The 21,061-nt window shown below is 35.8% G+C and overlaps 1 protein-coding gene across 2 annotated transcripts in view; it reads right to left on the bottom strand.

Moving 5' to 3' along the window:
* Top2b (DNA topoisomerase II beta) overlaps positions 1-20,644 on the bottom strand; it is a 68,074-nt gene extending 47,430 nt beyond the window's left edge. Inside the window, exons 1-4 of one of the 2 annotated variants that reach the window (XM_074043787.1) lie at positions 20,500-20,644; positions 4,698-4,853; positions 3,541-3,631; positions 1,912-1,975 (exon numbers count right to left, since the gene is read on the bottom strand). In XM_074043787.1, coding sequence (XP_073899888.1) covers positions 1,912-1,975; positions 3,541-3,631; positions 4,698-4,853; positions 20,500-20,568 — 380 coding nt within the window. In that variant the 5' untranslated portion in view covers positions 20,569-20,644. Of the gene's footprint in view, positions 1-1,911; positions 1,976-3,540; positions 3,632-4,697; positions 4,869-20,499 lie in introns of both variants that reach the window. The other variant, XM_074043786.1, reaches the window with a different exon arrangement.
* Positions 20,645-21,061: the final 417 nt, after the last annotated feature.

The following is a 21,061-nucleotide window of genomic DNA, read 5'->3' as shown; positions in this document are numbered from 1 at the left end:
TAAAATAAATGGATAGCAAAATGGCTTGTCATAAAAAAAGGGTGAAACAGCACAACACTGTATCTTCCCATTTGAACCCTGCATTAAAATGACTTCTTAAATCAGAAACCTAACTAAGCAAAAGCTACAAGTGTGAAACAAAATTCATTTTAATAAAAATTAACACTAATTCTGTAGCATATGTAGTAAAAATAAAGAAAGAATGACTTTATGGGACAAAATTCACAAAAGTCAAAATGTTACAGTTAAAATTCAAAAATAAAACATATGCAACTTCTCACACAATGTTTGCCCAACATTTTAAATATATATAAATTAAAATTTAAAATTGCCCAATTTTAAATATATATAAAATTCAGGGCAAGGAAAATCTTGATCACTTCTCATCAATGATTTGCAAACAACAAGAGAAAAAGAAAGAAAGGAGAGGTGAAAATATGCCATATCTGTATCTCCCTTCTTCTCTTTGGAATAGTTAAGAATGTTTTGTTTTACACTGAAATAAAAGAATTTTCTACCAGAGGTAGTTAAAATTAAATGGAGATTAACAAGAAAAAAGAACTTGTGTATCATTACCATTAAAAGAAAAGCTTGTTGATTAAGAGTTAAAAAGAGAGTGATAAAGACAACAGTTACATAGAATTACTCTTTGTACAGAAAATGTAATAAATTGAGAAACAAACTACCAAGTACCCTTCTATAGTGTATAGAGCTGCATTATAACTCCCTTCTTTTTCATTGTTATGAGATTCTATGAGCCATTTTTTAAATTCAATATTACTGGATTAATGTGGTTAGACTAATAGTGATAAACGAACTAAACAACTACTTCCACCAAGAATGTATTTAAGGACAGCGCTGCTTCTTCCTTAGTTTTCCATCAGAATCTTTCAATTCTCAATTTGTACAAGCTTAAATACCAAATACTCACTATCTATTACTCTTTATTAGCTCTCTAAAACATAACTGACAATTTCCTAAGTAAGGAAGAAAAGCAATCTTAACAGCTAAAATTTCCTTAAAACGGTCTTAAACTTCAATACAAGCTTTAACTCAAACATATCCTGTACACCTAACTATACCAATTCTCAAGAATGTATTTATAACAAAATGATCCAAATAAAAACAGTTAAGAGAAAGAAAAATCAAGAACTTCAGTAGCATAGTTATGTGACAATATTTTCATGTAAGACAGTTATTTTCATGGTATAATCAAATATAAATTATAGTTTTATTATACCACTAATCTTAACCATGTCATCTGACATTGGCAGTAGGACTATACCTAAGTTATTAAACTTTTATGGTTATTAGAGATAAATCTTAAAAGTTATGCTAACTTACTAATGAAATTAAAAAGGATGACTGCAAAATTTTATGAAAGGCCCACGGGTAAAAACAGGATAAATGGAAGAACTATGTTTCTAATGTAAAACTATTATTTTTTTATACCCACTCAGCCTCAAAAAAATAATCACCAGAGAGAAATCTAATTAGTTAAACATCTTGTATATATTCTGAAATACCAAAAGTACCTAATTTATTGAACTATGTCTTATCTAATGGGAAAAAAAATTCCAGTCATGAAAAACAAACAACTCATTATGTACCCAGAATAGCACTAATAATCCTAAAGAAAGGGTAAAGAAAGAAAGATGGAATGATTGCTCTAGCAGCAAAAATGGAACCAACAGCATCGAAGAAAAATGTTCTCCAACAGTTCCTGTAGGGATGTACTTTGGGAGGAACAGTACAAATAACAGAGAAAAAGGCAAAATGACAAAGTCTAAGGCAACAGGGAAACAAAACTGTACTAACCATACACAGATACATTTAAGAACTATTTCTATATTGAGGATTACATAAATAAAACTACTTAGTATAAAAAAATTATATATGAAATATACTTACGGATCAATAGAAACCTTAATACAGGTCATGTTCTTATCCCTCTGCTTATTGTCAGCAGCATTAACTATAAAATTAAATATTTCGATGAGTAATAAAATACACAAAGTTATATAAATAAACATATGGACATAACTGTATGTGCATCTCTACTTAATATAAGCATCTATATGTGATAATAAATAATGCAAATTACTGCTAACATCTACTGAAAAAAATCTTATTTTATATCATACCAAATTCCTTTTATATTTTCCATTACAAAAAAATGGAAAGAAATGTTTAAAAAAATTAAATAAGGGCAAAAACATCTGCCCTTAGCCTCCAATCCAAGTCTAAAAGTAAAAAGATTGGTTTAATTATTTCTTATCTTGGTAGGAAATACTTTCTCTTAATCTCCTTCAATATACTAGTGATTTTATATGCAGACTAAACTGAAACCAACTAGTTATTTTTAATTGAAATCTTTAACTCTTATGAATGAAAATTCTAAATCTTATGCTGATGACAAAAATATTTTTGCTTTATTTAACTACTGCCTCAAGATAGCTGTCAAACAGAACTTCAACCAAAGAATGTGTTTCTGACAAACACTATGTAATAAACGTAAAATGTAAAATCAAATGGATAGTTGGGAGGGAAATGTGAGAATACAAAACATAACCAGTTTTGTTCTCCTACCACTTTCCCAAGGACCAACAGGAAGAAACTCAGAGAGGGCCACACAACCCCATGAAACCTCAAGCTGTATTAATGAGGTGGCAGAACAGAGAGAATCTTCAGAAAGCATAAGGTTAAAAACATTTCCAAAGGGCAAGCATTCCATAAGAGTTGATAAGGCATTCATTGTAATCTAATTAATCATGTGATTCGGAAGAGACAAGAGATCATTTTACAGCAATGGCTATTAAACTTGGCTGCCCAACAGAAAAGACCTGATTTGTTAGTGAAAAACATAAATTTAGGGCAGGCATGGTGGCTCATGGGTCTGAGGGCAGTAGTGTAAAAAGTTCACACGACCCCATCTCAACCAATCGGCTGGGTGCAATGGGGCACACCTGTCATTCCCAGCTATGCCAGGAAGCAAAACTAGGAAGATCATGGTCCAGGCAGGTTGGGAAAGAAAGCAAGACCCTATCTTGAAAACAGCCAACACAAAAAGGGCTGATGGAGTGGTTCAAATGGTAAAGCACCTCCCTAGGAAGCACAGGCCCTGAGTTCAGACCCCAGTACAGCCAAAAAAGCCATGTCCCATCTTCAACTCACAGAATCTGCCCAGATCAGGCCCTGCAGTCTCCATATTTAACATTCGCCCCCCAGGTAACAGTGATTCTTACAAGTGCCACTTGTTATATAGGAGTTCAGACCAACTACCAGGATTACAAATACAGCACATTCACTTTTCAGAAGTTCTCTGAGCTTCAAACAGATGAGCAAACAGAAACAAAAGATATGAAGCATAGAGATATGAAAATATTACATCTAGGCAAAAATTTTCTGAACAACATTCATACACAGCATAAAAGCTAGCAGTATACTTTAAAATGTGTACTGTAAGTCTGGCTTTATATATACAGAGACACTATAACAACATTAATAGAAAAAGATGGACTAACCTAAGCAATTACTCACCCAAAATTTCATCAAAGATCTTATATAAACCTGGAACAAAGGTAACCTCTCTGCAATTCATTCCTACATCTTCATCATACACCCACATTAACTGCATTGACAGAAAAATTCAACACATTACTCCATAAATCTTTAACATCGATTTTACATAGTATAAATCCACATTGTCATTTACTCTATGTAAAATAGGTCTTCATAGGAGAACAGATATAACTTCAGCTATAGTCAAGTTCTCTATTCATACTGAATTTAAACAACCTCAGAAATGAAAAGTTGTTCATATTCTTTCAAGTCTGTATTTTTATTTATGTATAAAATCAGTTTTAACCCAAATAAGGTACTTGGGCCAGGGTTGTAGCTCAGTGGTAGAGTTTGTGCTTAGCATGCATGAAGTTCTGGGTTCAAGTCCTAACACCAAAACAAACAAAACACCACCTATGATTCCAGTTTCTCTGCCGGTTCCAAGGAAATAAAGTTTGGTAGTCCTAATTCTAACCATTCCTATAGCAGGTAAGGACCACAAACCAAATTCACAAGGTCTTGCAATTTCCCTGTGTACTTTTATAAGGCACCAAAGAATCATTAGAAATAGTAGCTAAATAAAATAGAAAAAAAATAAAACATTTTCACTTTACACTTTTACTTCATGCTTTACATTTTTCTACAGCATAGTAGTAAAATGTTAACAAAGCATGCCTTTGAACTTCCCAAAATTAAGATCAAACATAATAACATATATGACAAAATATATAAAGCTGAGTCCACAGTAAGCATTAAATAATCGTTTATATATATGTACTACTATTAAAGTAAACCACAGCATGAACTTAGGAAAGTTTTAAAAATCTAGATGGTATCATTTTACTATTACTCTAATTTCTGTCTTCTGAAAGTATTTATCTCCAGAAGGAACTGAAGGCATTTCTACTTCTAGACCTCTCTGCCCTCTCTCCTTTTGTGTGTGGGTGTTGAGGATCAAATCTAGGGCCTTGGGCAAACTAGGCAAGCACTCTACTACTGAACTACATCTCCAGACCGCTCCAGGATCATGAAGACATGAAATTATGGGTATACTCAGAATAATTTTATCACCTTATTTTAAAACGTAGGTATAGGTACATATCTCCTAATTTTAATCAGTTTTAGCAAATAATTACCTGTGTTAATGGCTCCACTGATCCAATATATGTATCAGGACGAAGGAGAATGTGTTCAAGTTGTGTCTTCTTCTGGTATACTCTCTCAACAGACAACTTCTTTGAAGAATCATTTTTATTTGCTGTCTCTGACTCTTCTTTTTTTGCAGCATTGTTCTGATCAAAAAGAGTCTAAAATTAACCAAAAAATCAAATTTAAATAACCTACCAAGGGGTAAACTAAAATGTGAATGGACACATAGCATGGGTTTTCTTTTTTAAATGAAAAAATTACCTTTCAGACTCATTGATGCTTAAAGACTGAAAGAACACTGATCTATCTACTGAAAGTCTAGTTCTTTTTATAACATGAAGCTATAGTTTTGACTGAGCCCAAAATAATTATATATAGTCACCACAATCACTAGAACAGCCTCCATCTAGTGAATCCAGAATATACATATTTATCAATTCTGTAAGATCTCAAGTTAATTTTTGTGTTTCTCAAAACTTCTCAAGGAATATAAATTCTGGTCACATTACTGAATCACAATGACTCAATCTGGGTGGCTACAAGGGTCACAAAGGCTTCCAGATGTAGGTTTCCTGCCATCAAGCTACTAAAGACTACAGTAAAGGTACACAAAAATAACCTACAGAAAACATTAAGCTGTAGTTAATAAACACTAATATGGTTGGGAATAAGCATGGCTTATAAAAATCCTCAAATTTCACACATTTGTAGATTAGCTCTGGCTGCCCCAATCCTGAGGTGCCCTACAATTCCAGTTTCACCTCCAATTCTAAGTAAGTAGAATTGGTGATTCTAATGCTAACATTCCCACAGCAGATGAGGATTCCAAATCAAATTCCCAAGTCTAAGAACTTTCCTGTCTTCTTGATAGCAGCAGCAAACATTCTCCTTCCAGAATTCCCGAAAACTGACAAATATGACATTCCATTAAAAAGAAGGCTATTATGATGGCCTTCTTTGACTTTTCAGAATAAAAAAAACTCGTAAGACACAGTGAAAACTGACTTATCTTCATAAGTCTTTGACTTTAGTAGAAAGAAATACATAACAAACAATGAAAGATAGATTTTTATGCAATTAAATAAGCAAATTAAATTCAGTTCCTTGACATAAACATACAATCACCTTTAAAATTATTTCTTGAAAATGTCATTACATATGTTTAAAAATCAAAATGCAGGGCTGGAGGCATACTCATGTAGATCACCTGTCTAACAAATATGAAGCCCTAAATTCAAACCCTAATACCACCCTCCCCCAAAAAGAAGTGCTGAAAAGAAAAATTTAAATGCATGATTTTTGAGTAGTAGAAACCAGAACAAGAATTTTAACATATAAACTCTCAGGAAATGAAAACATTAAAAATTTCCCCATGTCATAAATTTTATATAAAATTGAAAAGATTTAATAAAGTTTAAAAACAAGCGTATAACAAATAACTAATTTTACTAGATTTCATGCTATATTCTTATACCTTCTTTCACTTGTATATTTACCCTTTAATACTGCAGAGTCAGTTTAAAATAGATTTGGGCAAAAGAAAATAATTGTTTCATAGGTTTCCATATTGTATTTCTGCCAAGAGTTAGATGATAAGCTGGCAGGCCAGAAATATGAATATTTTTAAAATACCAAATAGTGTCCAAATTTCTAATCATGTTCCATGCTTTTAAGAGATAATTCATAGAAACATAACTGATTTTTAAAATAGCTTCTCAGAACAAAGATTGCAATGACTAAGATCAAACTCTGTAAGAAAATCCCTAAAGATTATAGAAAGGATAGAATTGAAGGTGAATAACTTTCTACCATTAATTTAGAACAGCAATTCTAAGTTTGCAATTATTGACATAAAACTTACGGACATGAGTAGCTAAATAAGGAAAAAACTTCTTATCCAAGCTACTCTTCTGAAGCAAGCTCCATCACAAAGAAAGTGTTTTCAAGAAAATCAGAGTCTCATGTTTACCTAATTTGTACTTCCAAGTTTTACTCTGATGAATTACAATAAACTAAAGTGGCACAGGGATGGACAATAAGGGTAACATCTTTTCCTCATGCCTCCCCCCACTTTTTTTTTTTGGTTTGAACTCATGACCTCATGCTTGCTACACAGGCTCTCTACCACTTGAGCCATTCTACCAGCCCTCCTCATGCCTTTTTCAATAATTTACCATTGTGCCCACATCTTCCTTATGGTTACCACCTCTTCCTTCTCTGTCACTATTCCAAAATTGATATATGAGAAAAAATGTTTGGCCTAGACTTAGCAAGTTCAAAATTTTCTTATTCTTGTGAGGATGGCACAGGCTCATGCCTACAATCTTAGCTACTTGGGAGGCTGAGATCAGGAGGATCACGGTTCGAGGCCATCCTGGGCAGATAGTTCACGAGACCCCCCCATTCCCAAAGTAACTAGAGCAAAATGGGCTGGAGGTGTGGCTTAAGTAGTAGAGCACCTGTTTTGCAAGTGAGAAGCCCTGATTTCAAATCCTAGTCCCACAAAAAAAAATCAGAAAATGTGTGCGATGTCAACAAAATAGAAAACCCCAGACCCCTTCCTTTCCATGGAAACATGGATAAAACAACAATAGGTGAACCACTTGCCTTTGTGAGGAATATATAAACCATTTAAGAGGTCCTGTACCCCAGATGAACACAAAACCGCATCAAAACCCATGATGTCCATCACCCTCCCCAGCAAGGCAAAACAGGAAGGAAACTCCTAACTTCCAACTTCTCCTTGGAGAGGAAAGAAGTAAAATGTACCTCCAATGAAAAGGTAGGAGGAGTACTACTCTATGGACTGGTTTCTCATTTCTGATTCTCAGCACTGACAGAACAAGGTGCTAGACTGGGGGGCATTGAGAACAAAGGAAATTAACATGATTTGGTCTAGTACCCAGAGTACACAGTACCAGAAACAGCCACTGGGTGGAGCTCAAACCCAATGGCTTAGGAGTAGCACCATGAAGACACAGTATGACAGACACCAAGGAATGCTTGTGAGCAGAGGTACAGGCAAACCTCTTCAATTAAGATATTACAAGCACTAGCCAAGAGACCATACATCCACAGAAAAGATCTGTAAATACCTCCATATTATCTAGCTAAAATAACCAGATGGAGAAAGTCCTCTCAAGATGAAACCAGACTGTAAAGAGTAAGAGGTAGCTAAGCATTTAAATGTCAATCCTAACAAAAAATAACAAGATATTCAAAGAAATAGGGAAATATGACTTATCCAAAGGATTGATCCTAAATTAATGGAGACATATGAATTTCCAGGCAAAGAATCCAAAATAAGCTGGGTGCCAATAGGTCATACCTGTAATCCTAGTTACTCAGGAGGCAGAGATCAGGAGGATCATGGTTTGAAGCTAGCCTGGGCAAGTTTTTCACAAGACACTATCTCAAAAAAAAAAAAAAAAAAATCACAAAAAAGGGCTGGTGGAGTGGCCCGAGGTGTAGCCCCTGAGTTCAAACCCCACTTCACAAAAAAACAAATGAAAAAAAAAAACTAATCTAAAATAACTGTCATAATGATGCTCAACAAGCTAAAGGAACACAGACAATTAAACAAAAACATAAATGAGAAAAATCAACAGAAGAAAAATAGGAAGAAGAATCAAACATTATTTCTGGATGAAGAATATAATAGCTGGGGGGAAAAATGCCTCAACACCTCAACAGCAAAGAAAAAAAATAGAAAAGTCTGAAGACAAGAAATTCAAAGGCAGAGGAGCAAAAAAAAAAGAGGAAGAAGAAGAAAAATGAAGAGAGCCTGAAAAACTCATAGATCACCATCAATCAAACAACATACACATTACAGAAGTCTCAAAGAAGAAGAAAGAGAGAAACAGATAAACAGCCTGAATGCGCCTGATCTCATCTGATCTTGGAAGCTAAGCAGTGTTGGGCCTGGTTAGTATTTGGATGAGTAACAGAGGGTGAATTTGATCAAAATACATTATATGCATGCATGGAAATATCACAGTGAAACCCTTAATTTCAAAAAGAGAAAAAAAAATCTATTTGAAGAACTAATTGATGGCTGAAAACTTCCAAATATGAGAAGAAATGGACACACAAGTTCAAGAAGCTCAAGGAATTCAAACAAAGAATTCCTTGAGCACATTATAAACTGTCAAAAGTCACAAAAGAGAGAATCTTGAAAACAGCAACAGAAACCAAAGTCATCAGATGCAAATAGGTTATCAGCCAATCACTCAGCAGAAACCTTGCAGACTACATGGGAGGGGTATGATATATTCAAAGTGCTAAAAGTTAAAAACTGCTTACCAAGAACACTACCTACACAAAAAATGCTGATGAGAGTCCTTCACATTGAAGAAAAAGGACAAGAAATAACAACACAAAAATATAAAACTTTCCAGTAAAGGTAAATATAAACAAATGCAGAATTTTTCTACATTTGTAATGCAGGTACATAGATCACCTTAAAATATGCTTAGAATTTTAAAAGCATAAAAATTATAAATCTATGTTAAATGATATGCAAAATAAACAGGTACTCTGTCCTATCTATAATGGAGGCAGAAATGTAAAAGTATAGTTTTTACATGTGACTGTGATTACACATTTTTTTATCCCTTTAAGATGTTTTATGAAATTACAATGGTAATTGAAAATAAAATATCTATAGAATATACATAAAGAAGAATTTAAAAAGAATCAAAATATATCACTATAAAAAAGATCAATGAAACACAAAAGACAGCAATGTAGGAAATATAGACAAAAAAAAAGCCATGATATAAAGAAAACAAGTAATAAAATGGCAATAGTAAGTCCTTTCATATCAGTTATTACTTTAAATGTTAATGGATTAAATGCCCAGTTAAAAGACATAAACTGGTCAGTTGGTTAAAGAAATAAAATCTTGAGCTGGGAGCATGCCTCAGGTGGTAGAATGCCTGCCTAGCAAGTGCAAGACCCTGAGTTAAACCAATCCCAGTATTGCCAAAAGAAAAAATATCCAATTACATGTTGTCTACAAGAGAGACTCACTTTAGACCTAAGAACACACACAAGAACTACAAGTGAAAGGATTCAAAAAGACATTCAATGTAAACAGGAACCTAAAGAGAGAGATAATACCATACTTACATTTAGACAAAATACACTTTAAGACAAAAACTGTCATAAGAAACAAAGATAATTCATCAGGAAGATCCAATAATTATAAATATATATACACCTAACATTAGCACACCCAAATATATGCAGCAAACACTGACAGATCTAAAGAGGAAAAAAAGACATCAGCACAATAACAGCAAGAAATTTCAGTACCTCACTTTCAGTTATGGATAGAACCACCACACAGAAGATCAATAAGGAAAGAAAGAGAACACTTGACCAATATTGTGGACCAATTAGACCTGACTGACACATACAGAAACTCCATTTAACAACAACAGAATAAACATTCTCAAGTCACATGGAACATTCTCAAATGCAGACTACATGTTAGATCACAAAACAAGTCTTAAATTCAAAATGATTGAAACCATGCAAAGTATCATCTCTGTTTACAATGTATTGAAACTAGAAATCAATAGAAGGAAAACAGAAAATTCATATATATGTGAACATTAAACAAGATGCTCTTACACAACTGAGTCAAAGAAGAAATCAAAAGGGAACTTAGAAAATACATGGAAATAAATAAAAACAAAAGCATAACACACTAAAACTTAGAGGATGCAGTTTAAAGCAGTATTGCACTTAAAATTAAGAAATGAAGATCTCAAACCACCAATTTAACTTTACACCTCAAGGAAATAGAAAAAGAACCAAACACAAAATTAGCAGAATTAAGAAAACAATAAAGATTATAGCAGAGATAAATGAAATGGAGAATAGAAAACTTTTCAAAAGTCAAAAAAAGCAAGAGTTAAGATTCAACTAATATTGAAACAAAATAGGGGACATCATAATTGATGTCTCAGAAATATAAGAGACTTACATCAACAATAATATGCCAACAGATGGAATAACCTAGAAGAAACAAATAACAGCCAGGTGCAGTGTCTCAGTCCTGTAAACCCAACTTCTCAGGAGCTGGAGATCGGAAGGATCTTGGTTCAAGACCAGCCCAAGCAAAGAGTTAGCAAGACCCCCATCTCAACAAAGAAGTTCAGCATTATAGTACACATCTGTAATCTCAGTTATGTGGAAGGCATATGTAGAAGGATTGTGGTCCAAAACTGGCCTCAGGCAAAACCAGAAGACCCTATTTGAAAAAAATATACATAAAGAAAAAGGGCTAGGGGTGTAACTCAACTGATAGAGTGCTTGCCTAACAAGTACAAGACCCTGAGTTCAAACTTCAATACTGCAATAAATGAAACAAAATTTTAAAACAAAGAATAAATTCCTAGAAAAATAAATCTACCAAGACTTAATCATGAAGAAATTTTTAAAAATCTAAACAAACCTACAAGTGAAGAGATTGAAGCAGTAATCCAAACCTCTCAACAAGGAAAAACCCAGAACCAGCTGGAATCACTGGAAAACTACACAGAGCATTTAAAAAATTAGCAACAATTCTCCTTAATTTCTTCCCAAAAAATAAAGATCAGAAAACACTTCCAGAATCATTCTAAGGCCAACATTTCTGATACCAACACCACACAAAAATAAAATAAAACTACAAACCTATGAATATTGATGCAAAATCCTCAAGAAAATATTAGCAAACACAATTCAGTAGCAATTAGAACAGGCAGAAGAGGAAACCCCAGACGTCCTTTCTATGGAATGAGAAATTATCTGTAAGTCACAGGGGGTTTAATACCCAGGATGTATATGAAACTTCTATAAATCAACAACAGAATAATCAAATTAAGAAACTGACAAAGGACTTGAATAGACAATTCTCCACATAAGATATACAAATGGCCAAAAAGCAAATGAAGAGAGCCTCAACATCATTAAATGGTAAGAGAAATGCAAATCAAAACCACAAAAAGATATCACTTTATACATATCGAGACAGCCATCAGAAAATAACAAGTATAGCTGAGGATGTGCACCCTGTTGATGGGACTATCAAATAATTGCAGCCATTATAGAAAACTGTATAGAGGTTCCTCCAAGAGTTAACATGACCCAGCAATCCTTTGGGGGTATATATCCCAAAGAACTCAAACAGGATCTCAAAGAGATACCTGCACATCTATGTTCATCACAATGTTATTCACAACAGCCAAGAGGTGAGAACAACTCAAACATCCACCAATGGACAAATGGATAAAGCAAATGAGGTATACAGATAAATGGTTACAATGCAGCCTTAAAAAGGAAACCCGGTCATGTGCTATAACAAGGATGAACCTTAGGAATATTATGTTAAGCAAAATAAGCCAGTCACAAAGGACAAATTCCATATGATCCCATGCAGATGAAGTATCTCAAATAGTAAAAAAATCATAGAAACAGAAATTAGAAAGGTGGTTAGCAAGAACTGGGGGGGAAAGGATGGAAGAATTTGTGCTTAGAAGGCATAATTTCAATTTTACAAAGTGAAGTAATTCTAAAAATCTGTTGCACAATAATTAAATACATTTAACACTGCTGAGCTCTGCAGGTGAAAACAGTTACTATAGTAAATTTAATGGAAAATATTCTTAAATGCAACTAAAACATCAGACAACTTGCAATTAGTTTGCTTTGTCTAATTGCTACTCATAATCTCCCCCAGGAAGAACACATACATATTATAAAAGTATAGTAATAACATATGACAGGAGTTGGGGGAAAAATAAAGAGGTACCTTTCTATTTTAAAAAGTGATGAAAAGCATGAAGAGTTACATTTTTTTTAGTGTAGGTTTTATTTATTTTTATTATTGTTGTGCTAGGTGGAGGTACATTGTAGCATTTACAAAGGTTCTTACAATGTATCAAATATATTATACTTGAATTCACCACCTCCACTGCTCTTTTTCATCCCCCCTCCCCTGATTCCTGGAACAGTTTCAACAGGTATCATTTTTGCATTTACATACATGCATATACATTATGTGCACCATATTCATCTTCTTACCCCTTTCCCCACTACCTCCCCCCTCTCCCACCTGTATCAACCCTCCCCCCCCCACCAAGAACTTGTTCTCTGCTTTTGCAGAAGAAAAAACATAAAAGATAATAAGAGAAACATGGTATTTGTGCTAGTTTGAGTTAAAGATAGGTATACAGTGAGATTCCTCATGTTGTTTGCATGCATATATGTATTACAACCCCAAATGGTTCATCTCTACCAGTCCTCTTAGCTATTCCCTAGTCCTCTTCCCATAGTAGCCTCAGCCAGTTTAAGATTACATATTATTTATAAAATGCATAATAAGCCAGATATTTTAAGATCATTTGTAATTTTTAATTGACTCTCAACTTTTTTTGTTTGTTTGCGGTACTGGGGCTTGAACTCAGGGCCTACACCTTGAGTCACTCCACTGGCCCTTTTCTGTTAAGGATTTTTTCAATAGGGTCTTGTGAACTATTTGCCTGGGCTAGCTTTGAACCTCGATCCTCCTGATCTCTGCTTCCTGAGTAGCTAGAATTACAAGAGTGAGTCACCAGCATTGGGCTCAACTCTCAATTATAATATTAAAATAATTTCTCAAACTTGATAAAAAACCTTCAGTATGATTTTTAGTTGTCATAATGAAAAATAATAATTAGAATCTTCTATCTTGATAGGTTTTATATAATGTTAGTAAAGATAATTAAGGATTTCTTAAAACTGTTTAGTAGGTTATTGAAACTATGCTATTTAATGAGTAAAGTTACCAAAGAATATATATATATAAATATGAGCCCATTCTTGTCCAAAAAAATTATGCATAATATATGTATGAGTAGGAAAAAATATGATACACCCAACAATAAAAATGACCTATAGAAAGAAGAAATATGGGTCACATTTTATTTTTGGATACATGTTTTCTGATTTTTTTATAATGAATATGTAAAGGAATATGTTAAAAGCTTATCAATTCATGTATGTGAAAACATGATTAAGCTAGAATAAACAGGTTTCTTTTTCTAGAGGTACTATTTATATCTACCTATTACTTCTGCAGCCCTAACTTTCCCACTAGAGTCTTGGCAAAAAACAAATTAAAAAAATAAGACTGGAAGCCTTGACAGAATAGAAAGTAGAAAGTAACATTTCATTCAGATTTGTGTTTTATTTTCATATATTCTCAACAAATCATAGTTTATGCTTGTTCACAGACTCACTAGCAGCCCATACAGAAGGTTTCCCCAAAACATCTGTAAGATTTTGCATATTAGCAGAAAGTTTTTCACTGAGTGAGGTTCAGGTCATTAAAAATAAAAATGGGATGGTCCTATACCCAAACTGGACATAAATACAAACACACTTGGCCTTAGAAGAAAGAAACTAAATAAGAAATACATTTTGCACCTTCTCCCCAGAAGTTATCATCATTATCTCCATCTCTTTAAAAAAAAACAAAAATGCTGCCCTGAGTACTTCCTCAGTTTTAACACGATTGCTAACAATATTCAGAAAAGAAAACAGGAAATTAGCTTGAACAAAAGCACACTAGCTCACATTATAAAGACACTCTCAATTCCACAGAAGACAAAGGGGAGTGATGTACATTTGATCCCTCCATGGTAAGAGAATTCACGTTTATCTTAAACACAGAGAAGAAGGGATAGTTTAGTTTAACCTTCTCTCATATGTGCATAGTAATAAGATATCATTACAATAGTAATTATTCTCAGTATTTCACATTCAATATAAATTAACAATACGCCTTTTTAAAGAAGAGCATTCTAAGTAAGTTTGCATTTGGGTTTAGCAATTTAAATTTTTAAGATTTATTTGTAATTTACTTCACTGATTTTATTTAGGTTGACAAATCACCAAACTACAGTAATAAATTATTCTAGAACTCAATTACACTGAACTCTAAGAAATCAAAGTAATATTTTCATTCTTATATAAAACTAAAGATAACAAAAATTTAAAATAATCACCTTATTAGGATAAATATCCTACACATTCTAAAAGCTGTTTTAATTCTATTCTTTGTGATCTACATATATGATTGATGACCAAACTAGCTTTTTCTAAAGTTCAAAAGCTGACTGCCAAATTAAACAAAACATTACTGGGGATTTTTAAAATTAAAGTGAAATTATTAAAAATACATTTATCATTTAAAGTAGCAATCTATTCTATAGCACTTCTGCAATGCTGCTAGCTCCAAATTTAAAAATATTTAGATACAATACTCATAACTTGACCTTTATGAAGAACACTTCTCAACCACCAGGAGGGAAAGAAAAACATTACAATTAAAAAACCTATTTTTCAGAATAAGTATGTACCAAGATCGTTATGTAAAACAAAGATTCTTGCAAACAGAGTTGTCACCTGAGATATGGCAATCTGGGGCAATCACTCCCAACTCTTATTTTTCTGTGGGAGAATACATTGCTGCCAAAAAGGGTAAGGGAAATGGTTTGCCAGTGGCTACTAAAAAAGAACTATGCACTCAATTCACTCAAATCATATAAGCAGCAAAGAAACTGTACCATATCTGAGCAAACAAGAACAGGGCTGGGCTAGCAGTGTAGCAACATCTTACCTCAGGGACAATCCTCTCAGACATAACCATTTGTAACATCCTTGCCTTTTCTTTTCTCTTTCAAAACTGCCATCTCTTGATGTTCATTTTAACCATATTTCACCAATATAAAAATGTTGAGCCAGGCATGGTGGCTCAAGTCTGCAATCCTAGCTACTTGGGGCGTGGGGGAATGGAGATAGGGATAGCAGCTTAACACCAGTCCAAGCACAAAAGTTTGCAAGAACTCCATCTTAACCAATGATTGGGCACAGTGGTGCATGTCTGTCATTCTAGCTACATGGGGAAGCACAAATAGGAAGATTGTGGTCCAGGCTGGTCCAGACACAAAGCAAGACCCTCTCCCCAAAATAACCAATGTAAAAAGGTTTAGTGGAATGACTCAAATGTTAGAGGATCTGTCTAGCAAATATGAGGGCCTGAGTTCAATCCCTAATTAAAAAAAAAAGAAAAAAAACTGTTGAGGGGCATCTTATCTGCTCACTCTTATTGAAACATGAAAAACAAACAACATCTCAAACCAAAGAACAAAGAGAGAGGTGAAAGATAAGGGACACTTAGTATAGTCAGGAATGCTTAGATTTCCACTACAAAGAAGTTTCTCTAAGAGAAAAAGTATAATATAAAAAGTATGAAAATAAAACCCCCTGGATCTTTATGTGCGCACTCATCTGACAGCTACTATGTGCCAGGCACAATGGGAATTATATGGATAATCTCAACTAATCCTTATGTAAGATCTCCATCAAGTAGGTGCTATTACTATGATTCCCTTTGTGAAGAGGTAACTGAGGTCTAGAGAAGTGTCTTCCCAAAGCTAACAAAGTAGGACTTGAAGAAGTTAAATCATGAGACTAGATGATCTGACTTCGTAGTTTGTACTCTTTAGTATTATGCTATACTGCATATATATACCCTACAAAGGAAATACACTTCTTAGCTTTTTGTATAAAAATAAAAGGTTAATAGAAATAAATAGATATATCCCGAAGTCTCTATTCTGTCATATCAGGGCACAAAAGAAGGTTTTTTTTGTTTTGTTTTTATTGTTTTTTAAAATGAGGCTTCGTAAATGATGGTGAAGAACGTGAGCCTGCTTTAAATCCCACTTTTGACTTAGCCATGTGCCTAATCTACTACCTATTTATAAGTTCCTCCTTCCTCCTCTGCAAATGACAGCTAGCTCTTACTTCCTTCAAAATAAGGTTGTATTTGTATTAGGCTTTCAATATACATATTGTTTTCTAAAGCATACTTAGTAGACTACAACTGTCTCACCACCTAAGTAATGAAAGACTTGAAACTACAAGTGAACGAACTCTCTTCTATTCAGAAAAGCTAGCAGTTTAGTTGAGAAGGTATTTAAAGAACACTGCTACCCAACCAACTACTTGACTCACTAATGATAGATTTTAGAAAATTAATGTCAGTTGTCCAACTTGTTAACAATAACTGAGGTTAGATTATGTATCCACATCTTTGTCAAACACTATAAAAGATATAAACAAGGAAAATATATGGTCTCTGATTTCAGAAGTTTGTTTTATTATTGCAAAGGCAAATTTATCATACATGAAAGTTCCATAAAACAGCTTATGTTTCATGATAAGAGTAACAGTTCTATAGGGAAAAAAAGGATGAGTATAAATTGAAAAAAAAGTTTTATGGGGCAGAGGTAGTGCTGAAGAGCATTTAAGATTTAGAATGGTAAAGAAAAAAAGAGACATTCCTGATGAAAGGTAAAGATGCCACAAAAACAAGCATCAATTGTGCAGAATACATTGAAGAGATAAATCTATGCAGAACAAAGGAAATACATTTCAATGGGGAAGACACATAGGTTTTGAAAGTCTGGCTAAGGAATATAGACTTGCAATAATGAGCCTCTAAAGTAAGGTTCTTATCACAAATCTTTAAACAATATTTAACTATATCACTATGTATGTTTCTTTAATTGAAAATATTCTCAGTAAAAATGTATACTATATATTTCAATGAAGCTTATTTTAAAAAAACTAATGTTGTGGTTATATATTGTTTAAGGAGAAGCTTAATTTTTAGAGATAAGTATTAAAACATTTACAGATGAAGTGATATAATTCTAGGATGTACCTCATTTCAAAATGAGAAGAGGAAAAGTAGTGACCTTGAGCTGACAATTACTGAAGCTAGGGAATAGAGAGCCCCATTATACTATTCTAGCTATTGCTTTTTTAGATGGTTGACAATTTTCCACTATAATAATGTGTGTGTGTGTGTGTGTGTGTGTGTGTGTGTGTGTGTGTGTGTGTGTGTGTGTGTGGTGTGTAAGAACTTTATTTCTTTAGCAGTGCTATGGATTGAATCCATGACCTTGCACATGCTAGGCAAGTGCTGTACCACTGAGCTACATCCCCAGCCCACTAACAATATTTTTTTAAATCTGCCAAGTTAGAGTATTACTAGAAAAAGAAAAGAGGTTAGTTATATAACTATATCCTAGTATTTTCACATATTTGGTACAACTTAAATGTGATGAAAAGCTGACAGAATGAAACAGACTATTACATTCTAATCAAATTTTTACAAACTAATAATTCAAGAAACTGTTTGCCTTAATAGCTATTATCAATTTTAATTCTAAGGTTTTTACCTTATTTTTATTTCTCACTTTTTTCATTAGAAAAATTCTTATAAAAGTACTGCAAACCAAACACAAACCAAGTAAATTATTAAAAGGAAAAACCAGGGCTGGGTGTGTGGCTCAACAGATAGAAAGAAAGTACAAGTCCTTGAGTTCAAACCTCAGTACCTCAGGAAAAGAGAGGAATTAATGAAAATCTTAAACCTCTCTGCTTTATGGTTTCTGACACTGAAAGGTAATCTTTCATATAATGACAATATTAACAACACACACTGGCATGCATCCCAACAGAAGTTAATACCAGCAACACATGGCATACAACCCTTCAACCAGAAGAAAGATAACAAGGATTAGTACCAAACTCTTGCAAAGATAAATTAGTTTGTTTTCACCCAACTAAGATATCTTAAGTAAAAGAAACTGCAAACTACTATTTCTGAGTGTGAATTTCTTGCACTTGGACAATAACAATAAATATGTATTAAACCAGACACTGTACTATTATCTCATTTAATTAGTTAATATTATTTGACAGGTTTTAAAAAAAGGTTAGAAAGATTAGGTTCCTTGCAAAATGTCCCATCTGCAATATGAGATCTGAACCTATATCAATCTGACATCAAAGCCCATAACCAACTCATTAATTATATCATCTCCCATAAAATTAAACTAGTCAGGCAAGGTATACATGCCTATAATTCCAGCACTATCGAGGCTGAGGCAGGATTTTTGAGTTCCAGGAGGTTCAAGTGATAGAGTACTTAGCAAGCTCAAATCCATGAGTTCAAATCCCAGTACAGTGGGGAAAAAAAGAACAAAAATTAAACCAGTCTATGAACAAGGAGGTAAATTTATGAACTTAAAGATGCTCACATACTCTAACTTAAAGTAAGCACCTAACCCAAAAGAGGACCCATAGGGTGATTATCTTTTTAATAACCCTCTAATTCAACAAGATATACTTTATAAATAAGATCAAGTGACTTTTAATTCTCCTTATTTTATTGTATTTCCTATAATTTGATTTATAATGAATTTAATCAATAAGCCAATTTTAGTTTCAAATGGGCTTTATTAATGTTGAATGAAACCTTCGAAGTTTTGCTACATTTCTTATGTAGATGAAAGTTTGCGACTGAAAGGAAAAGTGGTCACTAAATTATCTACAAAGTCAAGTAACAATAAAATATCGCTGTCAAACGTTAAAGTCAACCATTTAGCCTGGAAACAGAAATATTGACCACTACGGAAACAGAGGTCCTCAAGGTAATGCTCATCAGGCTTCAGCACTTCCAAACAGTAAGTGAAACTCACAACACCATCTGGCTATCTTACTCCATTTTCAGCTGTTTGATTTTAGTAAAAGAGGTTAGGGGACATCAATTATAAAAATCATTCTCTTCATGTGTGCATGCCGTATCTAAAATTTCCTTTCCATTCATTCTTTCATACTGCATTACTGCAGTAACATAAAAAATCAAAGAGATTCAGCAATTAAGAGCCTGACAAGCTATTTTGCAAAATACCCTGGCACGCAAATATGAATGGTTAAAATGTTTTTATGCTGTCAGTAACACATTCCACAAGGAACACTTGTCAACACAGCAAAACTGCTACTCAGACTCATCTACCCAAACCTTACCCCAAACAAAGAGAGAAGAACTGAGTAACAAAAAACGCCAAAACGGAAGTTCCCTTGGGGTGTTTAAAAGGCTCCCGTGGCAAGTCCCTGAAAAGTGTAACGCCTCTAATTTTTGTCCTGGATACTTAGCCGGAGGGCTGAGCTGGGGGTTTGTGCGGGAAGTGACCCTAGTGTGAACTCCATGCTGAGCAAGTCAAATGCCAGTGAATTATCGATCTGCCGTGGGAATCTGGCCTCACCAGTTCTCCGCAATTGCCACTTGTACCTTCTCCGCTCCCGCTGTGAGCGCCCAAATCCTTTAACCCTGGGACTGAGCACTGGGGTCACCTCTCGGGACAACCCTGAGCCCCAACCCGTTTCACCTGCGCTGCTGACGTAAGTAAGCCCGTCTTTTAATAATTCCCCCTGACAGATGGACGATCAGGCGTTATAACTGCAGTGCAGCGGTCGTCCCCGACGCCCTGTCCATGGAAACAGACTTGGCAAACTGCAATGGCAATTGCCAGGTTCGTTTTTCAAGCCCACCAGCACGCTTTTCGTGCACCACGGAGCCCGCCCTCCGGTGCTTACTTAAACCGCACTTGGAGGGAGCGCAGAGCAGACACGCACTTCCAACAACCCCCTCCAGCCCCAGCCCGATCCCCAGCGGGGTTCCCAGCAGGGATCGTGCCTAACCCCAAAGTTTCAAGTGCACAAGATGCTCCCGCAGCCTGAGCCTCGGGAGACGCGAGAAGAAAGGCAGGCGGGCGGGGGCGGTGCTCCCCCGACCGACGGGGCGCCCGGTCACGGACGGGATTTCCCCTTCCCGGTTCCATTCCCCCCGCCCCGCGCACTCCCCCTCCGCGACCCCCGCCCCGCCAGACCCGCACTTACCACCCAGGTCAGAGCCCCGTTGCCGCCCGCGCCGGCTCCCGCGCCACCGCCGCCGCCAGACTTGGCCATGGCGGTGCCTCCCGCTCACAGGCCCCGAGGCCGCCGCCCCCGCCTCCCCGGGGGTGGGGGGCCGCCGCTCCGCACCGACCGCTCCGCTCGGCTCGGCTCTGATCGCCGCGCTCCTAGCCGCGCCGGTCCCCGCGCCCCATCGCCGGGACCGCAGCGGACTTGTGGCCGAGCCGCCGACGAGGCCGCACCGCCTGCCCGCCGCCCTCAAACTCGAGGCGCGGTGGCCGCGCCGCCCGGGCCTAGCGCCGCGGCTAAGGCGGAAGAAGAGGAAGCCGCCGAGCCGAGCCCAGCCGAGCCGCGCCGCCGCTGCCGCTGCCGCTGCCGCTGCCTCCTCCTCCGGCGGGCGCCGCAGCCAGCCGGGCCCGAGCCCTGGGGCGCGAGGGCGGCCGCGGAGCTCCGAGCGTCCGGACGCGACGGGGACACGGGGCGCCTCGCTCTCCTCACAGTCGGCAAAGGCCGGTCGCTCGGGTCTCCCGAGTCGTCGTCGCGGTGG

This window comes from Castor canadensis, chromosome 10 (genome assembly GCF_047511655.1).
Source record: "Castor canadensis chromosome 10, mCasCan1.hap1v2, whole genome shotgun sequence".
NCBI lineage: Eukaryota > Metazoa > Chordata > Mammalia > Rodentia > Castoridae > Castor > Castor canadensis.
This window is presented reverse-complemented; position numbering and strand designations above follow the sequence as displayed.